Source organism: Paroedura picta, chromosome 1 (genome assembly GCF_049243985.1).
Source record: "Paroedura picta isolate Pp20150507F chromosome 1, Ppicta_v3.0, whole genome shotgun sequence".
In the NCBI taxonomy this organism is placed as follows: domain Eukaryota; kingdom Metazoa; phylum Chordata; class Lepidosauria; order Squamata; family Gekkonidae; genus Paroedura; species Paroedura picta.
In genome coordinates this window covers 32,308,132-32,329,942 of record NC_135369.1, presented here as the reverse complement: position 1 = coordinate 32,329,942, position 21,811 = coordinate 32,308,132, and the positions used below count along the sequence as shown (strand labels likewise).

Here is a 21,811-nt window from a genome sequence, read left to right as displayed (position 1 = left end):
TCTAAAGAGCAGTCAGGGCTGGTCTCCTCTAGGACTGACCGGTTTGTTCGCCTTGCAGTCCAAGGGACTCGCAAGAGTCTTCTCCAGAGTCTTCTCTTCTTATTTTGCCATTTACTGTTCATTGAATGGCTTGTTTGGTGTTTACCAAAACATTTCTCTTCCTGCTCCAGCAGAGACACTGATACAGACACCCATGTTTCAAAGAGCATCTTGGCACAGTTGATATTCTGCTGAAGATTTCTTCATCAGACTTGACTAAAATTGACTTTTCAAACTTTTCGAACAGAAGTGGAGGGGGGGAAACAGTGGAAACTACTAAATCGACTACAAAAGCAGAAAGCTCTTGATGTTGGAAAGAAAACACAAAGTTATTGGAAGAGATGATTAACAGAGTGTGTGTGCATGCTTGTGTATGCAAATGAGTCCCAGCAAATTGTACTGGATTGAAAATGTTATAGAACATCCAGCCTTACATCCAGATTTCACCACCAAGTATGAAAAGTTCATAACAGGAAGAAAAGCATCTAGAAACATTTTGCCTTGTCTTTCCTCCTTTTATCTGTACAAATTGGTCAATGTTGATAGTTCTACCATTTTCCCAGGTCTGCACTCCAAGGTTTTTTAGAAAAATAGCCCGAGAGTGCCACTTAGTGGCTGCCTAGGTCTTTACAGCTGTTTAAATATTCCATATTATGTTCATACTCTTCAGTAATACGTGTATCAGATCAAATGGAAGATCCAACCAGATGCCCTCTGAAGGCATGAAGACCAAATCTTCCTGTTGTTTTCGCTCCCTTGTTCCATTTGGTCCTCATGGTCACAGTCACTACATATGCCTGAAACCTGCTTCAGAATTACTGCAATATTTACAGGTGATTTACCCACTTTTGTAAGTCAGTTCCTCTCTTTTAGGAGATCAGGGGCTTCCAGGACCCTAAACAGTTCAGGAGGGCCTAGAAGACAGAGCTGATCCACCAGGCCTGCGGTTGAGGCCAAGAAATAAACACCAAGAAAAAACTGACCTCCTTTCCTACGAAAACACCAACTCACCCAATAGAATTGGGCTTCCTCTGCAAGATTTTTAAGTAGCAGTTTAAGAATCTTATTTAATATAATAATTAATTAATATATCTTAGCTGAAATCTCTGGAAACTATCCATGGAAAAGTTCATTGTATATGTCTCATTGTTACCTGCCATGAGCCAACTTGGAAGGGTAGACTATAAAAATAAAATAATGATAGTTGTTATTGTTATTGTTGTTGTTGTTGTTAAATGGAGGGAGGTACCAAATTGTAATGCCTTTCCTCAAGAGTCATGCAGGGTGAAACAGACTTCCCTGTAGCCCTGCATCCCAATGAGCCTGGCGTCACGGCCCAGTTCTCGGGTTCACATGTTCTTGCCATTAACTGTGGCATTCGTTGGAGGCATGTGCAAAATGGGAAAAAGTTGGACAATCTTTAATTCAGTCTGCCTAGATTCAGACCAAATCTGATCCATCTGAATCAACTCATTTGGGTTTAGGTCCTTTTAGTGAGGACTCCCTAGAAGAAGAGTCTTGCCAGGAGCTCCCAGCTTCACTCAAGCCTCAGTGGGATGAGAGCTTAGCCCAGCCAGATACTCAACAGAGAGCTCTGACCAGCAGAAGGGAATGGAGCTGCAGACAAACCAGGGGTCAGACTCCAAAATGGTTGCCCAACCTCATTCCTCTGCCCAGTCTCTAGTTGCAGCTCCCCATCTCGTCAGCCCACCTGAGCTGGTTAATGAACGCAGGCTACATGCCCAAAGACAGTCCCAGTCTAACTGCCATAAATGCCAGAGCAATTTCTTCTAATTTACATAGCAATACAGCTCAGTTGCCGGGGCAAATGGCAAGTTCATGTGATCGCTGACAAAGGCAGAGTGCTCAAGCTCCCATTGGCAGACGAAGATGTTCCAGTACTCCCTCATAAACTATAGAAAGAAAAGAAAAAGATGAGGTTATCTTTATTCATACCCAAACTGAGAAAATCAAACATATTGTTGTATTCTTGGAACAAATTTTGAGTCCAGTAGCACCTTTAAGACCAACAAATTCAAGATATGAGGTATTGTGCGCACAAAGACTTGGTCAGTATTGCTTATCTAAAGAAGTGTGCCTGCACACAAAAGCTCATACCTGGCATAATAATTCATTGGTCTTAAAGATGGTGCTGGGCTCAAAAATTTGTCTTCAGCTGCAGACCAACACAGCTACCTGCTTGAATCTTGTATTCTTTGGTGAGTTTTGGACCTCAAATTAGTGATATTAAAAAGTAAAGTATTACAATTTGTAATAGGCAGGGAAACACCTGCCTGCACCTTCCATCACCTATGAAAGCCACTATGACTTTTGTGAATATAGTGTCAATGGCCCCCATCTGAACTCTGGGTGAAATCATGCTGAGACATGTTTCCTGCCCAATTAAAAGGGTTGTGGCATGAAGCAGGATGCATGGTAGCCAAAAGAAATTCTTATCAACTAATGGGAAACTACATTTAAAAGTGTAGCTGGGGAAAAGGACAGCAACATGGTGGCTAGAGACAGTAGTACTTATTGAAAACATTAAAATTGGGAGATTAGGTAGAAGTCATGTTAAAAACTGCAGTCTTGACATCTTGTTCAAATAATCAGAATCTTATTTACAAACTTTTAGCCAATTGGCATTCTAAGGTTACAGGAATGGGGCAATCTTTTTGACAGCAGTATCCAAATGAAACTTAGGGCATTTCCAGACATCGTAAAAAATAGCATTACATCAACTGAATGGCGTAGTGCTAAACATTATCATGGCTCCAGCCATTCCTCATCTTCTTTCCATCTTGTTGTAGTCTGTTCCTTTTCCACGCTTCTCACCCTCCACAAGCACTGCTGGAAATGGCGGAAGAGAGCAATGCAGTTTATCCGCAACTCTCTTCCATCTGTCAAACAAGCCAGGCAGCCAATCCTTTTTTTAACGCTCCCACGATGCCTGCCAATTTTTTAATATTAATAGTTCTCTGTTTAACGCCTATGCATCTAATCTTTTCCCTTAAATTTGGGCCTCCTGACCAATGGTTTCTTAAAGCAATCCAAGGAGGGAGACACTTGGGTATTTCCTTATCAAAGATGCATAGTGCTTTTTATAATGCCATCCCTTATGGCAGTGGTTCTCAACATTGGAGTCCCGACCCCAATTGGGGTCCCCTGGGCCCTTCTGTGGGGTTGCCAGGTTGGTGGCCAGGTGGGGGGGCATGTCCCCCAGATGGCTGCTGAGACTCTCAGCAAAGAACAACAACAAAAAGGCACCCAACTATGCAACGAACTTTGCAGCCCCAATTTTTAAAGCAGAAGGTTGCAAGCCTGAGCGCGCTTTCTGGGACGCGAGCCGCCTTTCAGGAGGAGGGGGATCTCCACCGCAAGGGGCACAGGATCGGGCTGTGTGGTCTGGCAGGCATGTCCATGCTTGCTTGGGTAGGGACTCCTTGAGTTCTGAAGAGACACATGTCAGCTTGGGTTGCCCATCACTTTCCCTTTCTCTCTGTGCCCACCCCGTCTCTCTTCTGGAGTTCGTCCCACTATGGTAGGATGAGAAGCCTGAAGTCAGTTATTGCACAAGCATCCCCCATCTCTTTGGCTGCCTCTGCTTGGGCTGTAGGCAAGGGCGAGGAGGTGACATTCCCTTTGGAGTGCAAATAGCCTGTCAGTGTTAATTTCGAGGTTGCAAGCACCTCGAGAGGGGTTATCTCTGCCCAAGGTGGAGGGCAGAACTTCATGGTGTCACCTGGGGGTGGGAGCATGAGTGGATGAATCACATATACCACATTGCTTAAGGGAGCGTGTCCTCCTCAAATGTTTAAAGTTTTAAAGCAATGAGTTGCTGGCTACTTTGAACCTGACACAGGCATTTCCCCTCTTCTTCTGCAGAGCACCCTGAGCAATAGCTATACTCTTGGGATTATTGCTTTTATTTGCCAAGGTGGTACTTGCTTTGGTTTCTTTCTTTATATCTTGCCTTTCTGCCTACTGGGTTGTGACCCAAAGCAGATTACAGCATTCTCCTCTTCCATTTATCAACATAACAACCCTGCAAGGTAAACTATGCTGAGGTGTGTTTGGGGATCCCAGGGCCCTGTTTGCCACTTTAACTGGCTCTTGGCAAGGGTGTGGGCCACAGTCCAGGCAAGGGAAAGTGCTGTTGGAGGGGTGTACTAGGCAGCTTTAGAGGGGTGTACTAGGCAGCCCATTGATGCTCCTGTTCATGACACTGGGGCTGCATTTATTAGCATTTAGAAATATTTATCAACTGAATTGTGCCAATAAAGGTTTTTTTTTAAGCAATACTATTTAAGAAATTTGTTCTGAGCTCTAGATTATCTTGGACTATTTCTGTTCAAATTCTGATAGTAGGTAACTGGGGCTCACACCCACAGGTAAGTGGCTAGGCAGCTCTGCTCTCCATATTCCATTCAAAAATATCTCTTTTGAAGGTGACATGACCTTTCAAAGAAGTTCTGCATGTGGTGATGACCCAGCCACACATCCAGTTCATCACATATGTTGCTCTTATTAACTGACCAACATAATGCCAGGATGGTATAGTGGTGAGGGTGCTGGACTGGGATGTGGGAGAGCTAGGTTCAAAGCACCAGTCTGGCATGGAAGCTAGCTGGGTGACCTTGCACCAGTCACATGTGCTCAGCCTGAGCTACCACCCAGGGATGTTGTTGTGAGGATAAAATAGAGGAGAAGAGAATCACATAAGCCACTTAGGGAGGAAGCTGCAGTATGAATGAAGTCAATAAAAATGAATAATAAATAATGGCTGAACAGAGTGACATACACAAAACACACCTGATGACTTGAAACTTCTTCCAGAACAAAAGGCAAATTGGAATTTGGGCTGTATTGAAAAAAGTACAATGCCCAGATTGTGTGAAGTGATGGTGTCACTTTACTCTGCTGCGGTTAGATCTCACTTAGACTACTATGTTCAGTTTTGGGCACCACAATTGAAGAAGGATGTAGACAAATGAGTGTGTCTAGAGCAGGGGTAGTCAACCTGTGGTCCTTCAGATGTTCATGGACTACAATTCCCATGAGCCCCTGCCAGCAAACAATGGCAGGGGCTCATGGGAATTTTAGTCCATGGACATCTGGAGGACAGTTCGACTACCCCTGATCTAGAGAAGGGCAACTAAAATGGTGAGGGGTTTGGAGACCAAGATGTATGAGGAAAGTTTGAGCCCACAGGAAAGATGACTAAGAAGTGATATGAAAGCCATCTTCAAGTACTTACAGCACTGTCACATAGATGGAGTATTGTTTTCTGTTGCCCCAGAGGGTCGGACCAGAACAAATGGGTTGAAATTAATTCAAAAGAATTTTCAGCTAAACATCTGGAAGGAGGTCATGATAATTAGAGCGGTTCCACAGTAGAACAGGTTTCTTTGCGAAGTAGTGAGTTCCCTTTCTTTGGAAGTTTGTAAATAGAGGCTAGATATCCTTCTGGCAGATATGCTGATTCTGTAACTTAGGCAGATTGTACATGAATGGGCATGAGGGATTGTGTTGGTGCTTGGCTCTTATGGCTCTTTCTGGCATATCCAGGGAAATGATAGGTCAACTTCCTCCAGGCCAGCCTGGATTCTAGAGATTTTTGGTGGAGAGATCACTTGGGCATGAAATTGGGGTCACTATGGGTGGGCAGGTAGTTGTGAGGTCCTGCATTGTGTAGGGAGTTGATCTAGATGACCCTGGAGATCCCTTCCAACTCTGTGATTCTATGATTCTAAATGCTAATAAGCACTTTGGGATCAGAATGTGAATTCCTTATGGTCCAGACTAGCCAGGGATTCTAGTTTTGGGGGTGGGCATCATCTGGGCATGGAATTGGGGTGACTGTGGTGGGCAGTTCCGGTGGGCAGGTAGCTTTGAGTTCCTGTACTGTTCAAGGAGTTGGACAAGATGAACCTGGAGGTCTCTTCCAACTATGATTCTATGATCATGATTTTGTAATGTGTGGCAGGACTCCACTCTATAGACTGGCATACTGTCACCAACAACCATTGGAATGCCTCAACCATTTCTAGGCGTGTGTCAAAGTGAGGCACTGATAAAGTCTGCCAAAGCTGGGCCAGACTCCATCTTCTCTCCTTGCTTGCTCTCAGCCACAAATTTGACATGACAACTGCAGCCTGTCTTGCCTTGCTCTCTTTCTCTCTCTTTCTTTCCCCCCCCCCAATTGTATTGCTGATTGAGTGGCCAGCAGAGTCAAGTTTGCCTAGAGGCTTCTAGGCAATCTCCTTTGTCTCTCACCTCTGACTCACTCTAAACCAATCTGTCAGGGGAAATCGCTCCCCCACCCCAACAGTTAGTCCTATTGAGACATGGCTCCCCTTTCTTTGAGTTCATTAGCACCAATCTCCATTTTCCAACTTCTCACCCATGGAAAATTCCATCATGCGTTCACTTTACCCCTATCACACCCCCGTCATGAGCCCATCATGACCTCCTCCTTACAAAAAAGTATAAAAACTCTGGCTTTGCCAGGCCAAAGTGTGGATCTGACCCAGATCCACTCAGATCACCCTTCACATTGGTCATGTTGCTCTCTGCCTCTCTTCTCTCCAAGACTGGTAGATATACTGATTGCAATCCTTTCCCCCAGATATATATTTGTCTATTTCTTGTTATTATTTTCTTTTCAATAAAGATTAATTGTTATTTTACTGTAACTATCTGTCTGCTTTGAATTCTAAAGGGTGTGATCACCTCCTAAACATTGGGAAATGATCCATAATGCTGCATTACCAATCTCTTGCAAAGCAATTCCCCGCTGCAAATAAACACGTGTCTTGGATACATATGTGCATTTCTGGTAACAATTTGCACAATTTCTTAACATTACTAAATACAAAGTAGAACATCTTTAAAATGCAGAGTGCTCTGTACATTTTGCACATCATTAAAGCATTCCTGTATGCCAAGCAAATATTTGTCATTCTTCTTTTGCAGAATATGACATTATTGCAAGTTGCCTTCTCAGCATTTGTGTTGTATTTATTCTTAGTAGAAGAACAACTAGAGAAGACATTGGTGCTGTCCATTTGGCTTGTTTATGATCACACTAGAGAAAGTTCTTTCCCTAAGTGTCTTAGTTTAAATAAATAAATGGATAGAAATGTAAAAGCTAAATATATTTCCATAAGGCATTAAATCTCACCTTCTACAACATCTACGCATTAAGCTGCAGTACGAAACAAACACAGTTCCACGAGGACAACTTGAGACATAGCAACTTTTGCGTGGACCAAAACACAGTTGGCGTGTAGGCTTCCTTACTGCATGATGAAAAGGATTGTTGCATGAAGCAGGGTACATTTTGGAAATAACATATTGACTATCACAAATTAAAGAAGAGAAACTGCTTCTGATATCATACACAATGATGACATTCTCCAACAGAAGTTGTGGTTACAGCTGGGCATTATGAGAAAATACACGCAGTAATGGTTTTAAGCTTCAAGTACAACGATATAGACTAGATATCAGGGGGGGAAAATTCACAGTCAGAGTAGTTCAGCAGTGGAATAGGCTGCCTAAGGAGGTGGTGAGCTCCCCCTCACTGGCAGTCTTCAAGCAAAGGTTGGATACACACTTTTCTTGGATGCTTTAGGATGCTTAGGGCTGATCCTGCGTTGAGCAGGGAGTTGGACTAGATGGCCTGTATGGCCCCTTCTAACTCTATGATTCTATGATTCTATGATTCTATGATTCTATGATTCTATGAAAATGCATAGAAGCTAATCCCACCAATACTTGTCTGCTACAACAGCTAAAATATCCTTATTCGGAGGGGATGGACCTCAAATGACCACAGATGCTTGAGACAAACTGCACGGGATTGCCTTCTCCTCTTTCACCATGCCATGTTTGAGCTTCCCAACACTTCACAAAGGGAGTAAAATATTGGTCTTGGATCATCTCTCAGATTTCCATGGCTGTTATGATTTCTATACATGCAAGGATGTTTATCCATAGAAGCATGACTTCCCTGACTTCCCCCTTTGGCTGCAACTCCAGAGGTTTCCTGAAAGTCTTACTATGGAAGGTAATTGTTTTGGGGGTAGTTGCAGATCTTCCACAAGGGAATCAACAAGATCATCTCCTGTTCTCCATGTGGAAATTCTAGGCAGGGTCTATCTATTTGGACTGGATAAGAAAGTCTTAGTAGTCCTTTGTTGAGAACCATTCAGAATGCCAGAGATATGAAGAAAATGCTGAAAGCAGGTCTGAGCCTCAGCTGCTCTGCTCAAATTTTAGCCTTGTACATCATAATAGAATCATAGAATCATAGAATCATAGAGTTGGAAGGGTCCATACAGGCCACCTAGTCCAACCCCCTGCTCAACACAGGATTAGCCCTAAGCATCCTAAAGCATCCAAGAAAAGTGTGTATCCAACCTTTGCTTGAAGACTGCCAGTGAGGGGGAGCTCACCACCTCCTTAGGCAGCCTATTCCACTGCTGAACTACTCTGACTGTGAAAAACTTTTTCCTGATATCTAGCCTATATCGTTGTACTTGAAGTTTAAACCCATTACTGCGTGTCCTTTCCTCTGCAGCCAGCAGAAACAGCGTCCTGCCCTCCTCCAAGTGACAACCTTTCAAATACTTAAAGAGGGCTATCATGTCCCCTCTTAACCTCCTTTTCTCCAGGCTGAACATTCCCAAGTCCCTCAACCTATCTTCATAGGGCTTGGTCCCTTGGCCCCAGATCATCTTCGTCGCTCTCCTCTGTACCCTTTCAATTTTATCTACATCCTTCTTGAAGTGAGGCCTCCAGAACTGCACACAGTACTCCAGGTGTGGTCTGACCAGTGCCGTATACAATGGGACTATGACATCTTGTGATTTTGATGTGATGCCCCTGTTGATACAGCCCAAAATGGCATTTGCCTTTTTTACCGCTGCATCACACTGCCTGCTCATGTTTAGTTTACAGTCCACAAGTACCCCAAGGTCTTGTTCACACACAGTGTTACCTAGAAGCGTATCCCCCATCCAGTAGGCATGCTTTTCATTTTTCTGACCCAGATGCAGAACTTTACATTTATCTCTATTAAATTGCATCTTGTTCTCATTTGCCCATTTTTCCATTGTGTTCAGATCTCGTTGAACTCTGTCTCTATCTTCCGGAGTATTTGCCAGTCCTCCCAATTTGGTGTCATCTGCAAACTTGATGAGTAGTCCCTCCACCCCCTCATCTAGATCATTAATAAATATGTTAAAAAGTACCGGGCCGAGCACCGAGCCCTGAGGTACCCCACTACTCACCTCTCTCCAGTCTGATGAAACACCATTGACAACAACTCTTTGAGTGCGGTTCTCTAACCAATTCCCTATCCACTTAACTATCTGAAAATCCAGATTGCATAATAGGCACAAGAGGTGTTTATCTACCATATATTTTGTAATTACCGGGGTCATTTTGAACACCATCTTGATTGCCTTGCAAAACTTGATCTTGGTCTTCGGTCTCAGGCAAACTTTCCAAGATCTCTTCTGCTTTCAGCTTCTCCTCTGGATTTACCTCAGCATCATAAGATTTCACAGCAAAAAAGACACCAACTGCAAAGGGAAGGCAGAAGAACTTCATAGGAGTAGGTATGTCAGTGTCACTGGGAATGATCACAAGGATGGATGACTAATGACGATGCTTCAACAGATAGAGCTGATGTCTTTATATACAGAACGGCCAATTGGAAGACAGCCTAATTGTCCTTCCTGTACACTGCGTTTTCTTGCCTTTGAAGTTGTACCCTCTAACTGTTCTAGGTGGGGCAGTGAATATCAGTCTCATCAGGATGGCATTTGAGATTATTCTTAAGATCAGAATTCTCTTTGATGTTGCCTCCAACTGATGTTGCTCTTGCCTCCAAATTGCAACATGGCTGCCTATCCTGCGGCTATTCATAACAGCACCCTTGCTCCCCATCTGCTTTCTACCTCTTCATTTGGTAGCAGTTGTATCCTCAGCATAATGAACTGGTGTCCCTGACTGGATATATACTTTTCTTACTTTTTCCCCTTCACATTGTTGGTTCAACATCTTCAGAAGATTTTTAATTAAATATTTGTTTGGGGGGGTGGAGTTAGTAAAAACTGGGATACATATATCATTTGTGTAGTAAAAAAACAGCAATGAGAGTTGCAGTATTAATACACACCATTTAAAGATGTGCTGTCAGGATGCCTAAGGCACCTGGGGCAGGTGGTGGTGAGGTATGAGGGTGTGGGCAGGGTACCAGCCTTGGCCTTGGTCCATCCAACAAGTGACAGAGTGGGAGAACGAGAAGATGCTGAGATAGGGAGCCAACACTGAATGCTGACAAAACTGGATGAGTGCATAGTGCCTTTCCAGAGCTGTTCATGATCACGGGGATGGCTTAAGAGAGGAGGCTTCTCCTTCCACACAGTAATCTTCAACCAAATAGGGCCCACATGCCTGGGTATTTAGTTTCTTAGAATGAAATTACAGGCATACATCTAACCCAAAGTTCTTCTGATGGACATGAGTTTGCTAAGTGGGCTTTGTAATTTGTGAATTCTCCCTAACGGAACAACTCTTCAGACTAAGGTGACCAGAAATCTCTGGTCACAAGGCCCTCCCTTCCCCCCCTCCCCGACCCTTAGAAGGGGGGCGGCAGCAGGCAGCGGCAGGCGGCCCCTCCCTCCCCCCTCCTCCCCGACTTTTAGAAGGGTGGCCCTGCCCCAGAGCCTGGTGCCTGGACGCCTGCGCGGGGACCTCCTGAGCCCAGGTGTCTATGCGGGGGCCTCCTGAGCCGGGGCTGTCTACTCAGCTGCCTGCTGCGCTGCAAAAGAAAAAAATTAATTAATTTTTTTTTAATACAGGCCTTAATAAGCAAAATAATAGAATGCAGGTAATGAATTTAATGCAAGTGAAATAAGATTTAAAATCCAAGCTATTCAACAACATTCCTAACTAAGCTAAGTCTGAAGGAAGGATAGGAAAAGGGGGACATTATAATGTGGACATGAAATGAAATTGACTAATGATTATAGAAAATGCAGTGGCATGATAAAAGACATTTGTTATAGAGAACAATACATGAATTGATCCTGAAAATAAATGAGTAGAAGAAGGTGACAGTCACCTTTCCTTACATATACACAGTGGTCATGGTTGCAAAGCATTCCACTCACAGGCTGTCTAGTTCTTGAGCCATATTCTCTGTTATGGCTTCTCTATCTTTGACTTGATTCATTCCAACCCTCAGGGAAAATTGCCTACGACTCCTGCTGTAGCAAGACACGAGATCTGTGTGTGTGTGGGTGGGGTGGGGGGGGGGACCAACACTGAGGAACTTATTTCTCCAGCATGGGGTGGCTGGGAAAGAGAGCATGGAACCAAGCTGAGTGAACTCCAACTTTCAAAAGACTAATTTGTCAGAAGGGAGGGGGTCTTTGCTCCATGACCAAACAAAGAACACAATTTTAACTGAGCGCTGTAGCCACTCCCAACATACAGGCTAAACAAACTTCACAGCTAGTTAACCCAGAAGTTAAAGAAACCATGGCAGAGATGACTCCCCCTACCTAGTGGATCCACAAATCAAAATGGGGATGCCCTAGGTGTATGGGCATATGCGAAATGATTCCCACCCACTGGTATTCCCAGATTCACAATTGGGTATTTCCCAGGGAGAAAAGAGAGCATGAAAAGGAAGCCGTCCACCCTTCAGAAAACACACTTCCAAAGACCACAGTCACACAGAAAAGAGCCCAAGGATTTTGTTCAGGGGTTTTCCCTTACGTCATGGATAACTCCTGAGTGCAGCACATCTGCTTTATTCTTCAGTAAGCCCAGAGCAAATGCTCATGTCAACACCAATTCTGTTACATTAAATGCGTGTCAGGAGACATGTCCTTGTGGGGAATAGCTAGCAAGAGGTAGGTAACTAGTAGAGAATCTGTTTGCCTATGTAATACAAGGTTATTGTCCCCTTAAGAACTTCAAGTAGATGGCATATATTAAACAAGCTCTATTATAGAAAAAAAGTAAATAAAATGGACCTTAGACTAACACAAAACAATCACACTAACACACTAACAGGATAGATTCAAATGAGTAGCCGTGTTGGTCTGAAGTAGCACAATAAAATCAGAGTCCAGTAAAAAAGGTAAAGGTAAAGGTATCCCCTGTGCAAGCACCGAGTCATGTCTGACCCTTGGGGTGACGCCCTCCAGCGTTTTCATGGCAGACTCAATACGGGGTGGTTTGCCAGTGCCTTCCCCAGTCATGACCGTTTACCCCCCAGCAAGCTGGGTACTCATTTTACCGACCTCGGAAGGATGGAAGGCTGAGTCAACCTTGAGCCGGCTGCTGGGATTGAACTCCCAGCCTCATGGGCAAAGCTTTCAGACAGCTGCCTTACCACTCTGCGCCACAAAAGGCTCTTCTGTGCCACAAGAGGCTCTTCAGAGTCCAGTAACATCTTTAAAACCAACAAAGATTTATTCAAGGCATGAGCTTTCGAGTGCAAGCACTCTTCCTCAGAAGAGTGCTTGCACTCGAAAGCTTACACCTTGAATAAATCTTTGTTGGTCTTAAAGATGCCACTGGACACTAACTGGAGTACATTCACCCAGAAACTTTTCAATGAAGTGTCACTCTCCTCTTCCTGTATATCTTTTTTGTAAGCTTGTTTATTAGATGAAAAGGAAAGAGAAAGAAGAAAAAACATACAGAATTACAAAAAACCCCTACAGTACAGTTCCATTTTCCATTGTTTAACTAACACAAATTATAACACTACTTTTTGATATAGTCCAAAGTGTCAATGATCTTGAAATTCTCCTCTAGTATATCTTGACAGGCAAGCCCTTTCCTGACAATCACCACCACTCCACCTCTTCTTCAATGTTTTCTGTTTCTTGTAAATAACTCATATCCATCCACTAGTACATTCTGATCATGGGAATCATACTACCAAGTTTCTGTAATGCCTACTAAATCATATCTCTCTGTCTGGATTAGCAACTCGAGCTCTTCTTTTTTATGGTCCATGCTTTGGGCAATATAGGCGCCTGAAGCATCTCACCCTTGCTTCCTTCCCAGGTAGGGCATCGGTACCAAGCTGGCTCTTTGTACATTAGTTCTACTTTATTTGTTGGGCTTAATTTTAACCCGGTCCTAGCGGAGCAGATTAAATAATTTGGTAAGGGCCCCCAGGACGGGCCCTGTCCGTGATTAGTAAGGGTGCCCATAGGCCCCTTCCCCCGGACTGATTAATTGGGAGGCGCTTTGCGCCGCCTCTGCCCCTCACGCCTACGATTGCACCACGCCCCCATCGACTGGCCACTCGCCGACTCGCCCGCTCGCCTACTCCCGCGGCCCGGCTGAGCTGTGCCACACCACGGCCCCTTGAACCTCACCTCCTCGCCACGACGATGACGGCGCCTCCGGACAACACAGTCTGCGGCCCCAGGTGGCCAGCACCGTGGGGGGGGGTGACTCCCACGCCCCGGCCCAGCTGCGCTGCCCTGCGGCCCCATGGACCTCGCCGCTCGCGGACTTGCCCGCTCACCGGCTCCCAAGGCCGCGCCGGCCCCACCAGCTCCGAATCCCTGCTAGCGTCCGCTGCATTAAAGCTGCAGCGGGCTTATTTACTAGTATTGAAATAAAACAATAAAATAATCTATCAAAATGTTACTAATAGATTATTTTTAACATCTTAATCCCTCCTAAAAATTAACCTTTTTACATTTTCAGTTCTTGTTTCCCAAACCTTAATTCATCAATATGGCTTGGATTACCATCTACATATGGTGCCATCTTTATTAATTTAATAACAGAACCACCTTCAGTGGCCGAAGTGCACAACCCTGATTGGAAAGTAAATGCCTGGTTCCTGAGAATGGACGCTCCCGTATGGTGAAGATCTTCCAGTCAAATTAGGATTTAATGAAAGATGCCGCAGGCATGAGCTACCTGTGTGTGTTGGCTCCTTATTATAATCCGGAGTCCATATTTGCCAGTCAGTGTCGTTGCAATATTTGTGCAGTAATTGGGATTCCTCCCACAGCTTTCATGGCATTAAGCTGTCCTTACTTTTGCTAAGGAAATGTCATAGAAGATATTTCAGCAGGATGTGTTCCTAGCTGCCAAAAATTTCCTCGAGAACGGGAAATCAGATATATTCCATCTGACTTTGTTAAGAAGTAGGTTCAAACATATTTATTTATTCATTCATTCATTTTTATATACCGTCCCTCCCTGAAGGCTCAGGGCGGTTTACATAGAACTGAAACTATACATGGAACCCATACTTATAACAACTATAACATTCATATTATTAACTGACTAGATTTAAAGCCCATTTTATATGACAATAAAATGGGCACTAGAAGGGCTCAGGGTTCCCCCGGGGGACTTCTGCAGGGTTCTGTGTGGGCGGGGAGGCAGGCGGCAGATGGGGATGGAGCGTTGTGGTGGCGCAGCAGGGCTGGGGCCGGCTAGTGGGGTGTTACTCACGGCGGGCAGGCTCCTGGGATCTCCTCATCGGGCGGCGATGTCATCAGGTGTGGGCGGCGAGTGCAGTGTGGCGCGCTGTCGTAGGAGCGGCGGGGCATGGGACGGCCTGTGGCCGCATCGGCGTAGAGGGCGGGCGGCGAGGGTTGTTGGGCCCGGTCGGCGCGGAGCGGGTCGGAGGCGGCTTCGTTGTCGCGGCGGCCATCTTGCCACGTGTTGGTAGTCTGGTGATGTGGGGAAGTGGCTGGAAAGGGCAGGAAGCGTCGAAAGTTGCCCATGAGGCAACGGCTCAGCAGGGTAGGACTGTTGTCTGTGTTGTTTTTGCGGGGGCGGCGGTCCCGTTCTCTTGGCGTCCATTGGAGCAGCATCGCTCTCCCGGCCACTAGAGTGGCTTCGCGGTGTCAGTGAGGCGGCCCGGCCGCTCAAGCGGCTGGGAGAAGGCAGAGTTGGGTGGATGTGTGGCTGGAAAGGACGCGGCAGCCCTGCTCCTTTCCCCGTATCGACTCGGAGGCAATGGCGGCCAAGGAGGAAATGGGGGGGCACACTTTGCACGCCTCCCCATTGCCTCCTTGGTCCAGGATTTACACTTGGAGGAGCGAATCAGGAGTCGCTTCGCGGCTCCTGATTCGCTCCTCCGAGTTTTTATCCCGGACAGAGCCCATTCTAACTTCTCCCCAACAGCCCTTAGCGTTTTATTTAGTCCACTGCACCCGCTGCGCTGCGGGCGGTTTAAAGATATCTGCAATCAGCTCTGCTATGTGACAGATTTTATGAATGCTGCTTCTACTTTTTATCTTCAAAGAACAAATTTTCATCTGCTATGTAAGTCTCCCAATCATCCATTTTACTATTAAGTTTTTTTCTTTTTACTGAAATGATAAGAATATGATTTCTGTCTTCAAAAATGTAACATAATGCTATACTAAAGGACTGAGACATTTAATCTTTATCTTTGCCAGAAGCTTTTTACTGGCTTCAGACTCTAAGAAATTTTAAATGGAAAAGAGTTTTTGTGTGCTAATATGAGAGTGAGGAGAAGCAGATATCTATTTTTAACTTAGCAAGAGCTAAAGTGTACAATTCACCATGTTTACTTAAAACTAAAAAGCTGAGCTCGCTTTGATTTGTGATACAATATGACACTCAGTGGCAAAAGAAAGAAATTGTTGCAACACTTAAACTAGCCTACAAACTCGGTCTCAAGCAATTTAACTGGAATATAAAAGATTATTACACAGCAGAGATGGCTACAAGAGAATGGACAGGATCAGAAGATCTGCATCCAGAAAAGGCTCCAGAGAACCCCAACCCAGGATTACTTTAGAAATTGTTTGATCAACTTGATGAAAAACAATGTTATGCAAATTTCATGACTTGACTTCCAGACTTCAAGATATGGAACGGGAATTTCAAAATATGCAACAAGAAGTCAAAGAAGAAATTTTTAAAAATTAAGTCCATTAAACAAATAACAGAAGATGTGCAATCTCTTCCTTTAAAAAAGTACAATTGCTGGACACCAGATGTTTTAAACACAGAATTGGAAAAAAAAAGTTTGGATCAATTGGTGCTTTTGGAAATTCGAGAAAGTGAATATTACAGAAGATTAAGTGATGTTGCTAGGCATTTTTGCTGTAAATTTGCCTGTGTTTGCTAGAGAATGTTTCTTTCATGTGTCGACTGCAGCCAGACCTCTAGTTGTCTGCAGATGGAAGCAGCAAGAGTTGCCTGTGATGGACTAATGGCTGGAGTACCTCAAGGAATATATGGTCATGGAAAAACTCGCCAATTTGGCGAACAGAAGGCCACCAGAAGAATTTAATGGGCGCTGGGACTTGGACTTTTTTCTGGAATTTGTTGGATGTAACAGTAATACTCAGACATTCTTTTCTTGTTTGTTTGTTTTTCATGTATCAACAAATGAAATATATACAAAAACAAGATCTGAGCTATTTGGTAGTTTAAAAACTGAAGCCTGGCCCACACTCCCCACCTCTCTTCCTTGTGTTCGCTCCCCCCATCACCAGGTATATTAGTTCAAATTCATACTATTTAATTATTTTCTGCTGAGTTCCAAATTTTATTGCACTGTATCTGTTCAAACCCTGGTAGCAGGAGATTCAAATGGGTAGCTGTGTTGGTCTGAAGTAGCACAATAAAATCATAATCCAGTAGCACCTTTAAGACCAACAAAGATTTATTCAAGGCTTGCACTCGAATGCTCACGCCTTGAATAAATCCTTGTTGGTCTTAAAGGTGCTACCGGACTCTGATTTCATTATGTGAATGGCTAGGCATTTCCGCTTCATGTTGCTGTGCAAGTTAAGGCCACTGAACTTGTGAAGTGCCTCTAACAGCCAAATGGCCAAATTAGGGTTCTTTTGCCCAGCCCCAGTTCTCATAAGAACATAAGCCATTTTGGATCAGGTCAATGGGCCATCCATGAGCCTCTTGTGGCGCAGAGTGGTAAGGCAGCCGTCTGAAAGCTTTGCCTATGAGGCTGGGAGTTCAATCCCAGCAGCCGGCTCAAGGTTGACTCAGCCTTCCATCCTTCCGAGGTCGGTAAAATGAGTACCCATCTTGCTGCTGGGGGGTAAACGGTAATGACTGGGGAAGGCACTGGCAAACCACCCCGTATTGAGTCTGCCATGAAAACGCTAGAGGGCGTCACCCCAAGGGTCAGACATGACTCGGTGCTTGCACAGGGGATACCTTTACCTTTACCTTTACCTTGCCCAGCCCCAATGAATCACACTGAGAGAAAAACCTTTTTTATATTTTTATTGCAGGAGAAATATAGACACAGGGAGTTTCCTAATCTGTGCAGAGAACAATAGGATTACATCATATTAAATATGAGGCTGGGTTTGCAGGATGAGCCAATAGACTGGGGTCTCTACCTCCGCACTCTAACTCCCGGGAACACCCTACAACCACCATGCCAGCCTTCCAGGAACTGCTGCCAAGTCCAAAAAGCTGCTTGCATTCTTCCCCCCACAACCTCCAATTGTGTACGTAAACAATAGTGGCCCAGCCTTCTTCCATTCCTCTAGCCTTTGGTCTTATCAAAAGCTACATCCCAGAGAGGAACAGGCCGTTTTCTGCGCCTGGAAAGAACCAAAGACAGGATGTAGAATTATAAGCAATCCCCAATAACTATATGATCAATCAGAAGGTTGCAATCATTTTCTTTACCACCAGGCCATCACCTCCACTGAAATATATATCTTTTTAAGGTGCTATGATCTTTCAGAAAAGTTCTGCCTGTGGTGATGACCCGGCCACATATCTAGTTCACCACATGTGCTGCTGTTATTAACTGGCCAACGTAAAGCAGCATGGTGTAGTGGTGAGTGCTGGAATGTGATATGGGAGAACGAGGTTCCAAGCCCCATGCTGTCATGGAGGCTAGCAAGTTGACCTTCCTCCAGTTACATGCACTCAGCCCAAGCTACCTCACAGGGTTGTTGTTGTGAGGATAAAATGGAGGAGAGAGAATTATGTAAGCCACCTGAGCTCCACATTGGCTGGAATATGAATGAAGTAAATAAAAAATAAATAATAAAAAATTGGATAAACAGAGTAAGATATACAAAATATATCTGTGGCCCTGCAATTTCTTCCAGATCATCATTTGCATATTTTCTCAACATTAGGAAATACAAAGTGGAGCATCATTAACTTGCAGAGTGTTCTGTAACATACATCTTGCACATCATTAGAACAGTCTGCTATGGCTATCAAATCTTTGTCATTTCCCTGTTATAGGGTATGAGATTATTGCAAGTCTCCTATAGCTATTGGGCACCTTCCAGAAAGTCCTCCTTTAATCAAGTCTCTCTCAGCATGACAGAGAGTCTGTGCTGACAGAAACGTAAAAAGTGAAATTATGTCCATAGGGAATTAAATCTCACCTTGAACAACACACTTGGTACCTCTTGCAGTATCCGTGTCGCACAGTCTTACGAGGACATGTTAGTAAATGGCATGTATAGCCAACACTTTTACACTGGGTGGAGTCATAGATGCTTTCTGCAGGATGAAAATGATTGTTGTGTGAAGCCAAACACATGATAGCCAAAAGAAATAAACTAAATGGGAAGTTACATTTAAAAGTGTAGCTGGGGGAAAGTACAGCAACATGGTGAGTGTGTTACATATGGCAGGACCCCTGGCTCTCAGGCTGGCACATTGTTCTTTCCACAACCAGTAGAATGGCTCGATAATCTAAGGCAGTGGTTCCCAAATTTATCTGACCTACCACCCCCTTTCCAGAAAAATTATTACTCGGCGCCCTGGAAATTAATTTTTTTTTATTTTAATAGTTATTCATCGCCCCCAAATGCACCTGTGGCCAATCGCCGCCCCCCTAGATCGCTGCAGCACCCACCAGGGGGTGGTAGCGCCCACTTTGGGAATCACTGGTCTAAGGTAAAGGTAAAGGTAAAGGTATCCCCTGTGCAAGCACTGGGTCATGTCTGACCCTTGGGGTGATGCCCTCTAGCGTTTTCATGGCAGACTCAATACGGGGTGGTTTTCCAGTGCCTTCCCCAGTCATTACCGTTTACCCCCCAACAAGCTGGGTACTCATTTTACCAACCTCGGAAGGATGGAAGGCTGAGTCAACCTTGAGCCGGCTGCTGGGATTGAACTCCCAGCCTCATGGGAGTTTTCAGCTTTCAGACGGCTGCCTTACCACTCTGCGCCACAAGAGGCTCAATAGTCTAGGCTTGTATCAAAGCCAGACCCTGAAAACATAACAAGACACTGCTAAGACGAATTGCATCTTGAATACCTGTCCCCCCGTCTGCTTGTCCTTCACTACAGGTTAAGGAATCACAGGTACCGCCTGATTCATTTATTGCTCTCCTCCTTCTCCCCCATCTCATTTTATTTCTGATTCAGTGGCCTGGCTGAAATCTGTTTGCCCAGGAGCTCCTAGGCAGACTTCTTCATCTTTCACATATGACTCATGCTTGGCCCCTCTGCCAGGGGAAATCTCTCCTCCAAACTCAGCAGTAGACCTATTGAGACATAGACCGTTTATGCACTGGGAACTTCACTACCCCAGCTCCCATGCAGGAGCACAAATCGGGGGTGGATGAGGTGCACCAGGCCAAATGCTCCCCCATGTGGGCGCAGGAAGAGGTGGGGGAACCTGCCAAGACTAAAACTCCAGCCTGCAGCCCGGCATGAAACCTCCAGTACATAAACGGTCATAATGGCTTCCTTTCTTAGACCCATTAACTCCTTGGTCTAAGCCCATCAACACCCATCTCTGGACCTCTGGACCCAACATCCTGCTCCTTGGAAAATTCCATCATGTGTTCACCTTGGTAACATCACGTGTGCTAGATATATTTTTGCCTAGTTTGCCTATTTTCCTCCCAATAAAGATTGTTATTATTTTTACTATGTAACTATTTACATCTGCCTTGAGTCGTTAAGGATGCAAACGCCTCCTTAACATTGGCAAACAATCCATTTTGCTACATTACCACCTCTTGCTAAGCAAATTCGCCAAAGCTGAATATACAGGTGTTACAGGACACATGTGTAAGTGCATTTCTGGCAAAAAGTATGATTAGAATTGGTTATTGAAAACATGAGCATTTGGAGATCACGTAGTATCCATCATGAGCTACAGAAACTGCTTCTGATGTCATACACCGTGGTGACCTCTGTCATTCAATAACAAAAATTAAGGTTACGGCTGGCACTAAGAGAAACTGCATGGAAACTAAGCCCACCGATAAATCTTTGTTACAACAATTAAAATATCCTAGTTCAGAGGGAATGTACCTAGGATCACCACAGTTGCTGGGGACAAACTGCACAGTATTGCCTTCTCCTGTTTCACCATGTCTTGTTTGAACTTTGCAACCCTTGAAAGAGGGAGTCAAATATTTGACTTGGATGCTGTCACAAATTTCCAAGACTTCCCTGACTCACCCCCCAACTTCTGCTGCACCCCCAGTTGTTTACTGAAATGTTCCTGGGGAGATCTTCTACAAGTGAAGAGAATCCACAAGATCACCTCCTGTTCTTCATGTGGAAATTCTAGGCAGGATCCTACCTTTTGTTTCCACAATGATTGGACCAGAAAGTCTGACTAGTACTTTGGTGAGAACAATTCAGAATGCCAGAGATATGATACAAATGCTGAAAGCTCTATCAAAGATAGGATCTGCAGACAGGTTTGAGCCTCAACTGACCTGTTCCCGTTTTAGCCTTGTGCATCACAGTAGGAACATGGGAGAAACATCTCCCACAAATTTTGTAATTACCTGGGTCTTGTTGAACACCATCTTGATTGCCTTTCAAAGCTTCATCTTGGTCTTCAAACTCAGGCAAACTTTCCAAGGTCTCTTCTGCTTGCAGCTTCTCCTCTGAATTTAGCCCAGCCTCATGAGCCTTCCCAGCAAAAAAAAAGCCAACTGCAAAGGGAAGGCAGAAGAACTTCATAGCGGCAGGTTTCTCAGTGTCACTCGGAGCAGACTCAAGGATGGATGACTAATGACATTGCTTTGACAGACTGAGCTGAGGTCTCTGTGCAAAATGGCCAATTGCAATTGACCTTCCCATAGTTGGCTTTGAAGTTGCACCCACTCCAACTGCACTGGTTGGGACAGAGAATAACAGCCTTATCAGGATGGCATTTGAGATTGTTTTGTTCTTAGGGTCAGGATTCTCTTTGATGTTGCCTCCAACTTAAAGGCTCTTGCCTCCAAACTTCAACATGTCTACTTATGCTGCAGCTAAGGGGGCGGGGGGACTTATGCCAAAGCCAGACCCTGAAAACATGACAAGACACTGAGGGTGGGGGGGGGGGTGCAGTGCTGCACATCATGCCCCTGGGGTGGTTGGGAGGGGGGCTCCCCCGATTTATAGCTGATCTTTGGCTTCCACGTTGCCTCATTCATATGGGCTCCCAGGTAGTGCAGAGGTGGGACCGTGTGATCATGTTCTATCATGTTTTACTAGGGGCAAAGCCCATTGTACCCAGGTACACAATGGATGCTAGCACACATGGCTGTCCTGTGGCTTTCCTGGGTGCTGACTTCCCTCCCGCCCCATTCCCTGCTGGATTTTGAGATCCAGCATGTTGGAAGTGATTAAACAGTAGGAGACTCTAATCTCAAGAGTTCAGATTGATCCCCCACTCCTCCTCCATGTGCAGCCAGCCTGGTTGTCAACCTCTAGGTGGGGGCTTGGAGACCGTCAGGAATAACAACTGATCTTCAGTCACCAGTTCTTC

At 44.8% G+C, this 21,811-nt stretch overlaps 1 protein-coding gene across 3 annotated transcripts; it reads right to left on the bottom strand.

Annotated features, from left to right (window-relative positions):
* Positions 1 to 103: 103 nt before the first annotated feature.
* LOC143834520 (uncharacterized) lies at positions 104 to 21,122 on the bottom strand. 3 transcript variants are annotated; one of them, XR_013229877.1, is made up of 4 exons: positions 20,841 to 21,122; positions 9,480 to 9,629; positions 7,223 to 7,340; positions 104 to 1,952 (listed from the first exon to the last, which is right to left on the bottom strand). XR_013229877.1 is itself a non-coding variant. In XM_077331359.1 (3 exons), the coding sequence occupies exons 1-3, from the start codon at positions 21,016 to 21,018 to the stop codon at positions 1,906 to 1,908; spliced, it is 375 nt and encodes a 124-aa protein (XP_077187474.1). In that variant the 5' UTR covers positions 21,019 to 21,121; the 3' UTR covers positions 1,153 to 1,905. The 3 variants fall into 3 exon arrangements, 1 of the variants encoding a protein (XP_077187474.1); XM_077331359.1 differs by lacking the exon at positions 7,223 to 7,340 and having other exon boundaries at positions 1,153 to 1,952; positions 20,841 to 21,121; XR_013229874.1 differs by lacking the exons at positions 104 to 1,952; positions 7,223 to 7,340; positions 9,480 to 9,629 and adding exons at positions 17,320 to 17,660; positions 18,468 to 18,585 and having other exon boundaries at positions 20,841 to 21,108.
* Between the last annotated feature and the right edge of the window lie 689 nt (positions 21,123 to 21,811).